Source organism: Pipistrellus kuhlii, unplaced genomic scaffold (assembly GCF_014108245.1).
Source record: "Pipistrellus kuhlii isolate mPipKuh1 unplaced genomic scaffold, mPipKuh1.p scaffold_m20_p_4, whole genome shotgun sequence".
Taxonomy (NCBI): domain Eukaryota; kingdom Metazoa; phylum Chordata; class Mammalia; order Chiroptera; family Vespertilionidae; genus Pipistrellus; species Pipistrellus kuhlii.
This window is the reverse complement of record NW_023425540.1, coordinates 8,243,417-8,253,822: the sequence shown is the minus strand read 5'-3', so window position 1 is coordinate 8,253,822 and position 10,406 is coordinate 8,243,417. Positions and strand designations below refer to the sequence as shown.

Sequence of the window (10,406 nt, the reverse complement as noted above, 5' to 3'; positions counted from 1 at the left end):
AATCCCCTTTTAATGTGCATGAGTTTTGTGCACTGGGCCACTAATTTCACAATAAAAATCTCTGCAACATTTCTTGCACTCCGTTCTTTACCTATTGCTTATACGTGATTAAATTTGCATATTTTAAAAAGGTTTCTTATTCATCAAGTCTTCATTTAATGGGTCTAGCATAATGGGTATTCAATTGACAAATAGCCCCAATTTATTAAGCTTTGACAATCTACTAAGCCCTATGCCAGGCACTGGGCATATTATTTCAATTAATCAACTCTATTAACCCACTTTTCAGATGAGGAGGCTAATATGCAATTGAGATAAAGTAACTTGGGGGTCACACAGTACCTCAGGTGAATAAATGCATGAAACCTTAGCTTGTAATAGAAACCAATACCATCTAGGCCACTGGATTCCCACTTTAGTAAACTTTGTGGATTTCCATTATGCCTCTGCTCTCTGTCCATCACAGATAACTAGAAAATAATCTACCCATCAACAGAGCAGCTAGAATGCTAAACTAGAAGGTATCAAAATAAAAGGACATTCTTAAACTCTTTAATTTTTTTACTCCCTTAGGCACAAAAAATTTTCCAAGGGAATAGTGTTTCTAGGCAACTAATTCATAACAAAGAGGTACTGTGAAAGAGGTACAAAACCAAAACTCAAGAGCCTTGAAAAGATACTAAAATTCAGTACTATGTAGGCAAGCTCATTTACTTTCTACTTTTGAATAGTGACTCCCTTGCTAGCTGGGCAAGAAACCTTTGGAGCCTGTTCCCTGATGTATAGATTGGAAATACCATTTACTTCAAGGGACTGCTGTTCTGAACCTCAGGAAATGCACATAAACTACATAGCACAACCCCTAACAGTAGAGGGCCATTACTACTGAAAAGTCAAAGTACAAAACAATCACTTATTTTATTTTAAATCACTTATTATTGTAAGACAATATCTAGTATATAACCCTTTCCATCCCTGACTTCTACAGCCACTGGAACGTCTTCTGAATGCAACGAAATAAGCCTTGCCACACTCTGGCAGCCCACTTCACTCTGAGCAGGCCGTCTACTCAGAAAGGCTTCTACAGAATCCTTCAGCGTCCCCAGCCTGAAACATAAGACTCCCGAACAAAGATGGGAATACATGTTTCTAAAAGACAGTGAATGGCCATGGGTGTTAGCAGTGGAAAAGACTCTTTTAAGAGACCAACACCTGCCATCTAACACAGGAGTTTTTCCTGGCAGATCACTGTACTAAGCACTTTACTGAAAGTAAGAATTCTCAGGTATCAAAAGAACTATCTACCCAGCCACCTAACAGCAACCACAGATAACTTAGTATTTCACTCAATTAACTGTTTATATGTCATTAATTATAAGGTCTGCTAAGCGGTATTATTTAAAACAAGCATTTACCTTCTATTTCCACCAAAGGTTCCTGAGTAAATTCCTGAAAGAATTTGTAGAAGAACTTACTGCAAGCAGCCAAAACAGCCTTGTGGGCCTTAAAATGGTGACCTAGATAAAAACAAACACAAAATCAGACATATCCACAAAAATCAAACATACAACTAGAAAACAAGTTGGAAAATTACATAAAATAAAGTCTTTTCCCGACAAAGCCACAGCAGCGGGGCAGAGGCAGAGGCAGAGGCAGGCAGGCAAGCAGTTAGGGGAGATCAGGCAGGCAGGCGAGCAGTTAGGAGCCAGCAGTCCCGGATTGTGAGAGGGTGCAGGCCTGGCTAAGGGACTGATCTCTTCTCCCCTCCCCCCCTGCATGAATTTCATGCACCGGGTCTCTAGTATAACTATAAAACTATATACATTACTGAACTAGCGTCAGAATATTCTTGGCAGCTACCTTGACAAATTTTAATCTCAGTTAGACACAAAGCCAGATCTTTACCTCAGAGACCGTAATAAGTCAGTTTCATAAAGGCCAGTTTACAATACTTCAGGAGGCCGGAACCTCCTACCACTTACAGAACGAAAGGCATATCCTATTCAGTTGAAGTTACTAAACATAAACACCACCCGAAAGGCTACTTGGGAAGGGAGGAGGAAAAAGCCACGGAACACGCAGGAAGCTGCAGGTGTTTGCCATGGGAAAAACTTCAGCACGCCTAGCGTGTGGGATGAAGCCTATTTTCACTCAACTGAAGGCACCCAAGCTGCGCTTGCCTCCATTACGACGACTGAGAAAGGGGTTGCTGCAAACTATTAAAAAAAAAAAAAAAATTCAACCTTCCCCACCTGGCTCCTGGGAGATAACTCCCCAAAAACAGCTTATCCAGAAAAGACTATTGACCAAACACTTAAGAGACGGATACCCTCCCTGTCCCCACACCATAATCCTGCACTCGAGCGTGCAATGGGAAAACTTCTGCAAGTTCAGATGCCACGAGTTATGTCCGCAGCGCGCCTGCCCGCCAACGCGCCTGTGCAGCCGGCCCGTGGGAGCGGACACTGACAAGCGCCCGGGGTGCACCGCAGCCTCCGACGGGGAGCCCGCCCGGGGGTGGGGGGAAAGGGAGGTGAGAGGGCCCAAGCCCCACCCCACTCCGTGGCCCACCACCACGCTACCCACCATCGACAATCAGCGTGATGTCCGTAAACCGGTCCTGCTCCCGCTGTTCATTCAATCGGTCCAGGATCATTTTGTGATGCTCAGGAAACTCCTGAAGGCATTCCATCGTCTCTTCGGCCTCCATGGCCGGCGGGTCGCTCTACAAGAGAGGAGCATGGCCGTGTACACCCATGAGCTCGGGCTGTGGGGCACGGAACCCCGAAAGCAGCGGACAAAAAAGCAACACCCCAGCAACGTGAACGGGAGGAGGTGGAGGGGGTGGGGGAGAGGGAGGGTAAGGCGAGAGGCGAGGAAGGCGAGAGAAGAGAGGAAGGCTAGCCGGCGGCGGCCGCGCCGGGGGCCGGGGAGCAGCCGCCCGGCTCGGGAGCCTGACCTAACTGGAGCCGGGAGTCGCGGGCTGGAGCCGGGTGGGCGCCGCGGGAGGCGCCGGGCGCCCGGCGCGCAGGTCAGGCCGGCGGGGAGGGGGCCGGCCGCCCCCCGCCGCCCGCTAACGGCCGCCCAGCCCTTCCGCCCGGCCCTGGCTCCGCCGCCCCGGGTCCCGGTCCGGCCCGCGGCCCACAACGACTCCCGCCCGGGTCGCCTCTCCTTCCCCCGCCCTCCCTCGTCTCCCCCGCCCGGAACGGGCCGGCACTCACTCTAGGAAGGAGGAGCGGCCCGGGCCTGCGCGTCACTTACGTCGACGTGCTGCGTCACCGCGTCGGGCTTGGGCTGACGCGGCCGCCTCCGAGCGCAGCCCGCGGGGGGGCGGGGCCAACCGTGGGGGACCGGGCGCTCGGCGGGGACGCGCATGCGCGCGCCAGGAGGAAGTGGGGCCGCGGGCGCCGGGCCGGGGCAGGGCAGGGCCTGGCGGAGCCGAGGCGAGGGATCCTCCGTCACCACCCGCCCGCCCGGCCCCAGGGGTGCGCGCTCCCACCCGGCCCCGAGTGAGTGCGCGGGGCCGGCGGCTCGGCCTTTAACCCGCCCCCGCCCCGCCCTCCAGCCCGGCCCGCGCGCCTCACCCGGCTCTGGCCCGGCGCGGTCCTCCCGCCTCCTCCGCGGCTCAGCGGCGCTGCTTCCCCGCGCGGCTCTCCCCGCCCGGGGCGGACGTCGCCCCGCACCTGTGCGCGCCCCTCCGCAGCGCTGCGCCCTCCATGGCCTCGCAAGGGCGCGCCGCTCCGTCCGCTCGGCCCGGCGGCGCACGTGCCCGCAGCTGGAGCCCCGGCGGCCGCGGCGCGGGCGGAGGCGGGCGCGAGCACGTCCGGCCGCCCGCGGACCGGCCTCCCAGCCCGCCCTCCCCGTGCCCGGCGGGCGGCGCGTGTGTGCTAGGACCCGGGGGAGCTGGTCGGGTTACTTGCACGTGGTGCTGCTGCGACAGCTGTCCACACACTACACCCTACTCCCTACCCCTTATCCTCTACCCCTTACTCCCTACCCCCTACCCTATACCCCCCTACCCTCTACCCTCTATCCCTACCCCCTACCCTCTACCCCTTACCCCTGACCCTCTACCCTCTACCCCTTACCCCCATCCTCTACCCCCTACTCCCTACCTTCTACTCCTTACCCCCATCCCCTACCCCTAGAGGCCTGTGACCCATCATTAGCCTCACGTGACTGGCTCATTAAGGAGAGCGGTGGGATGGTCTTTAAGGAAAAGGAGATCGTTGACATTTATTCTTTTCTCTAAAAAGAGAAGAGAGTGGGAATTATATGTAAAGGTAAATGTAACATTTATTTGCGGTTTTTGGTCAGATTTATTTATATATTATTGATAGATTAAGGTGACCAGATCGTCCCGCTTTTGGCGGGACAGTCCCGCTTTTTAACAATTTTCCCCGTGTCGCGGGGAAAGAATCGGGACTTTTTAAAAACTCCGCGACACGGGGAAAATTGTTAAAAAGCGGGATGAATGGTCACCTTATATAATTAGATGCCCCTTGCAGGAAGATTCCTGCAATAGGGCTTCCTGCTACAGTCTCCGCTTCTCTCCCTTCTCCCCACCCCAGCTTCTGGGCAGCTTCACTCCCTTCTGCAGCGCTTGGCTTCTTTCTATTCGGTCTTCAGTCTTCGCTCTGGCCTGGATATGCAAATTAACTGCCCTCTTGGTTGGGTTATTTTGCATACCCGCCCTGATTGGCTGGTGTAGCGGAGGTACTGTCAATTTGCATGTTTCTCTTTTATTAGAGAAGATTTTTATTGATTTTTCAGAGAGGAAGGGAGAGAAACATCAATGAGCGAGACTCATTGGTGGGCTGCCTCCTGCACCACCCCCGTATGCCGAGACCTCCTTGTTCGTAAATCCGTGTTCAAACAGTGAGCCACACTGGCCAGGCATGTTTGTTTATTTTTAATCTTTATTGTTGTAAGTGTTACATATGTAATTATTACAATAATAAAAAGTATTACAATGGTAAGATATGTACACAGGTAATAATTTAATAAAAAATTCAAAGAAAAGAAAGTATTACATATGTCTCTTCCCCCCCCCCCCATTGACCTTTTCTATCCCTCTCCCCTCCCCCCCGCCCCTGTCCCAGGCCTTTACCACCCTATTGTCTATATCCATGGATTATGCATATATGCATACAAATTTTTTGGTTAATCTCTTCTCATCCACCCACCTCCACCTATCCTCTGAGTTTGGACAGGATTGTAACCATTATTTAAATACATTAATAGAGCGTCAAGGCTGTGATAGGCACTGCTTAAGGGCCTGGGAAATCCCGTGGTGAACAAGGCATATTTCTGCCTTGCAGAACTTGGTCTGATAGGCATCTTGAACAGTTCATTGTTATGAGATGTGAAGAACGATGTAATCTGGGGCTTAAGGAAGCCAGTGACTAAGAAGCAGCCTGAAGTCTGAGTGCTCCTGGCCAAGGCACACAGAGATTGTAGCAGTGCGGGAACTGAAAGAATGTTGCAGGGACAGACCCTCGGGGGCCTTGCAGACACTGTTAAAGATGCCATACTGTTCTCCACAGTGGCTGCACCAGTCTGCATTCCCACCAGCAGTGAAGGAGGGTTCCTTTTTCTCTGCATCCTCGCCAGCACTTGTCACTTGTTGATTTGTTGATGATAGCCACTCTGATACCTCATTGATGTTTTGATTTGCATCTCTCAAATGATTAGAGACTTAGAGCATATTTTCATATGCCTCTTGGCTTTCTGAATGTCCACCTTCAAAAAGTGTCTGTTGCCCATTTTTGATTGGATTGTTTATCTTCCTTTTGTTAAGTGGTATGAGTTCCCTGTAATTTATTTTTAATTTTTATTGAAAACATGGAATTCACCAGACCCTCCTTGATATCTCTGTGGATCTTCCTCTTTTCCTTGATCTGTTAATATTAGAGCACCCCAGTCTATTACTTTTAATGTCATCTAATTTATTTGGAATTAAATTTATTATGTTTTCTACTTGTCTTATTGTTCTGTGTTAGCTCTCCTTTCTTACCTCATTTTGGATTGATTTAAAAAAATTATTCCAGACTCTAAGAGGACTTCCAAACGGCCAGAAGTAGGGTGAGGTGAAGGAGGTATTGTCTGAGGTGACAAATATAAGGAGACCAAAACTCAGAATCAAAATAAATAATATTTTATACAACTTTTTAAAAAAACCAGAATGAATGCAAGAGTACCACTTCTAGGAAGATGGAGCTGGTATATTTTTTCCTACTTCTTCCAGTAAGGACGGGACATTATATAAAAACTAGAGGCCTGATGCATGAAAATTTGTGCACTGGAGGGGCGGGGAGAGGGCCGTGTCCCTCAGCCGGGCCTGCACCCTCTCACGATCCAGGATCCTGGATTGTGATCAGGGCCTATCAGGGTTTCCTTCCTCTGCAGGCAGCTGGTCCCACCCTGCTGCTGCCATTACTTGCCATCTGTGCAGCACTGCCCTCCCCTCCCCTGCCACCAGTGGCCTTCCTCTGCAGGTAACAGGCGTGGGGTATGATGGTTTGGTTGACCAGGGCCTCCCTCTGCAGGGCGATTGCTCGCTGGCTGCATACCTGCCACAGAGTCATCCCAGGTGGCCTGGGTTTCCCTCTTTCTTTGCTGGGGGGCAGGGCCAGCCCTGAGATGGGGCCATCTGCCTACCTTAATTGTCATTAACTGCTCGCCTGCCTACCTGATCACCCCTAACCACTTGCCTGACTACCTGATCAACCCTAACCGCTAGTCTGCCCACCTGATCACCCCGAACTGCTGGTCTGCCTACCTGATCACCCCTAACTGCTGATCTGCCTACCTGATCACCCCTAACCACTCTGCCTGCCTGCCTGATCACCCCTATCAGGGGTCCTCAAACTTTTTAAAGTGGGGGCCAGATCATGGTCCCTCAGAGAGCTGGAGGGCCGGACTATATGAACTACTAATTCCTACTGTAACACCTCAGCTGCGCTCACTGCCCAAAAAACCTGGCGGGCTGGATCAGACTCCTCTGCGGGCCGCATGTGGCCCGCGGGCCGTAGTTTGAAGACGCCTGCCTAACTGCTTGCTTGGGCAAGAGGCCATGGTGGTTCTTGTCTCTGGTCGTTCTGGTCATTATGCTTATGGTGGCTGGCCTTTCATTATATAGGATAATCTTCATCCTTTTCTTCAGACCACCTGTGGCTGAATGGTCAGCAGTGGCCATGGCTGCAGAAGTCCTCCCTTGCCATTGATTTTTTTCTGCCCAACCTTGTAAAGACTGGCCTTCTATTCTTCCCTTTCACCTCTCCAGCAACACTGCTAGGCAGACTGGCCCCAAATCAGTTTTCAGAGAAGTGACATGAGCATCGTGGTGGAATAAGATGTTTGCTGTCTGCCCCTCGGCAGCACTAACTTGGTGTTCACACACAGACAGGAGTGCTTTGTGGGAGCCATGGAATCCTGCACTCACCTGTGTCAGGTAACGGGCTTATAGACCTGCTGTAGTCCCGCAGAGGCCTGTGAGCCAGCTTAAGCCCTCTTGCCTGTGGCCTTACAGCCCCCCAAAAACACTGTCAGACAATGAGCAGTGGACAAAGAGAGCCTTTATGCAGGTCCAGGTCTCCAGAGGCGAGGTTCCAGCGCACTGGAACCTATGGAAACAGTTTGGGGGGAAAGAGTTTTTTGGATGCATTGGAGAGAGGAAGAAAACAGTTTTACTTTACCAAGACCTCTGACCACAAGGCAGCACAGCTTAAAGTCAGAGAGATCCCCTGTTGGCCCACGCAGTTATTTCTCTTGAGGGGTTGGGGTGGGGTGGAAGGGGAGTAGGTGAGAGGGGAGTGAGCGTGTGTGCGGGAGCTTGGCTTTCCCACCTGTGCCCATGCCTACAATGAGGCACTTCTCAGACCATGAACTTCTGCAGAAAGCTTGCTGGAATCTGCAAGCCAGAGAAAAACCACAAACTTGAACTTCAGCGCCACCTTTGGAAAAACTAGAGACAGGCTGACAGCGCTGGGCCCTGGTCCATTGCAGGATCCAGAGAAAGAAAGCATACAAGCTGGAGATTTCTGTCACCAGAGGGCGCAAGAAGCGCGGAGCAGGTGTACACCATAACCTCAGGTCTGGTTTCCCTCCCAAAATCAGGGAGGACTGGAAGAGGTGACTGCTGTTTCCATTGCAAAGACAGAAATGTAAACCTTCCAGGAACACGGGCAATTAAGGAAACCTGGGACATTATATAAAAACCTGGGACGTTATAATAAAAATTATTGTGACACTGCCAATGGGTCACAATAATCTTCCAGTAACCAACACCAAAAGCCATGGAGATCTGTGCGTTACCGAATAAAGAATTCAAAATTGCCATTTTAGGGAAGCCCAGTGAGCTGCCAGAAAACACAGAAAGACAACTCAATGAAATCAATGGTCAAGGAATATAAAAAGAGAAACAAAAAGTATCAAACAAGCAAAAATGATAACAGTCAAATATTGAACCAATCCATCTGTGGACAGTTTATAGTTTTGTCATTTATTTATCTATAACGATTTTGAACCTCTCTTTATACACTCTTTAGCTAATTTATACTACAAATTGTATTACAATCTTAAAGCACAGTGTTCCTATGCAACTTTTAAAAACTGAAATGGCGCCGGGACCAGTTTGGCTCAATGGATAGAGCGTCGGCTTGGGGACTGAAGGGCTCCGGGTTCGATTCCGGTCAAGGGCATGTACCTTGGTTGCGGGCATATCCCCAGTAGGGGGTGTGCAAGAGACAGCTGATCGATGACTCTCTCATTAATGTTTCGAACTCTCTATCTCTCTCCCTTCCACTCTGTACAAAAATCAATAAAATATATATTTAAAAATAAATAAATAAAATAAAAACTGAAATGGCATGAAACAAAGAAGCAATTACCATAAATTTACATGGAAATTTTTTGAGCCATAACAAATGATCAAATTGTAGCAAATAACAAATAAAACCTCAAATAACACTCACATATAGTAAAAGCAGCATGATATTGTGAAACAAAAAACTTCCACAGCCTAAAGTGTTTCTGAAAGAAAGGATGCATAGCCTCCCGTCTGTCTGATTGTTTCACTGTAATGGTGGCTGGATATATATATATATTACATTGTATATTATTGTAGTTATATTTCCTTATAGTATTAAATAACTTACTGTGCTTCCTATGTCTTATAGAGATGGAGTTACCCCCATCTGCCAGGGTTTCAGGACAAGCCCACACCCCCTGATGGAGGAGACCATAATCCTGGGTGGCACTGGCAGTGGGCCTTTTCTCACTGACCTAGAGGCCACTGGCTTGTCCTCAATCCCTTCCTTGCAAGGAGTGCTACTGGCAGGAAAATCTAAAATCCTCCCATTCACATCCTTTTGTTCCCAGGATGGGTCAAGGCAAAGCTCTCCCTGGAGAACCCCTGATTTCAGGTGTTGACTGAGTCCTCCTACTGCCTGTCTGTAGGGGAGGGTAGGTGGGTAGGAGGGAGGGGGGATGGTGTCTCTCAGTTTCTGCCTCCAAGGTTGCACAGAGCTCACGCTGTGAGCACTTTGGCTTGTCGGGGAGCCTTTGTGCTGATGAGGGGGGCCAAGCCTACCTTTGCACCAGCAGCCCCACATTTATGCATCATGGGCAGATGCAAGCCACAGACTTAGCAAAACACCCAGTCATTCAAAGCACAGTTTCCAGTTACCAAACCCCTTAACTAATTCAAGAAAACCAGTACCCCCAGTGCAATACCAAAGATGTCACAGCCCCTGACTAATTCCGACAGAACCACTTGGCAAGCAATAAGCAACTGGAACCCAGAACTACCCAGCAAAGCTCAGCGCCAGGGGCGCAGGGACCAGGGGAACCGGGGGTCTCTCTGAATCCTACCCCGCACCTCGCTGCCTCCTCCCCACCACCCTTCTCCAATGCTCAGCCACTGCTTTCCAGAGCCCAGAGCCCTTGGGCTGGAGAGAAACCCATAAATCAGCAAGCTCTGAAAGACTAAGGCCAGCCAGTATGCTGCCAGAGGCGAACACACACTGGTAACTGAGCCGTGGCCCTCGCACCAGTCTGCGGGAATGGATCAGATCCAGCAGTGTTCCTCGGAGAACACCCGTGTCTGTCCGAGGAGAAAAAAGCAATCCTCGCTACAGTCCTCGGAACCACAGCAGCTACTGCCCTGGTGTGTGACAGCTACAGGGCGGCTCTGCAACCAGCCAGAGTGCTCTCAGCGGGAACAGGGGGACCTCCGGAAGCCCAGGCCCTGACCCTGCCAGACCCCTGAGGAGACCGGCCCTGCGGGGACCAGTCACCACCGGAGACCATGGGTTTCGCCTGGGAGAGCTTTGCCTGGACCGGTCCTGGGAACAGAAGGGATGAAAACTCCACCATTTTTTAATTTCCTGCAAATAGTGCTGTTT

General features: G+C 50.3%; 1 protein-coding gene across 4 annotated transcripts in view; it reads right to left on the bottom strand.

Annotated features, from left to right (window-relative positions):
- The window catches only part of ZNF131 (zinc finger protein 131), a 23,905-nt gene extending 20,084 nt beyond the window's left edge, over positions 1 to 3,821 (bottom strand). Inside the window, exons 1-3 of one of the 4 annotated variants that reach the window (XM_036411133.2) lie at positions 3,585 to 3,821; positions 2,587 to 2,725; positions 1,416 to 1,517 (exon numbers count right to left, since the gene is read on the bottom strand). In XM_036411133.2, coding sequence (XP_036267026.1) covers positions 1,416 to 1,517; positions 2,587 to 2,710 — 226 coding nt within the window. In that variant the 5' untranslated portion in view covers positions 2,711 to 2,725; positions 3,585 to 3,821. Of the gene's footprint in view, positions 1 to 1,415; positions 1,518 to 2,586; positions 2,726 to 2,959; positions 3,172 to 3,261; positions 3,382 to 3,584 lie in introns of those variants that run through there. The other 3 variants (XM_036411131.2, XM_045571594.1, XM_036411132.2) reach the window with 3 other exon arrangements.
- Between the last annotated feature and the right edge of the window lie 6,585 nt (positions 3,822 to 10,406).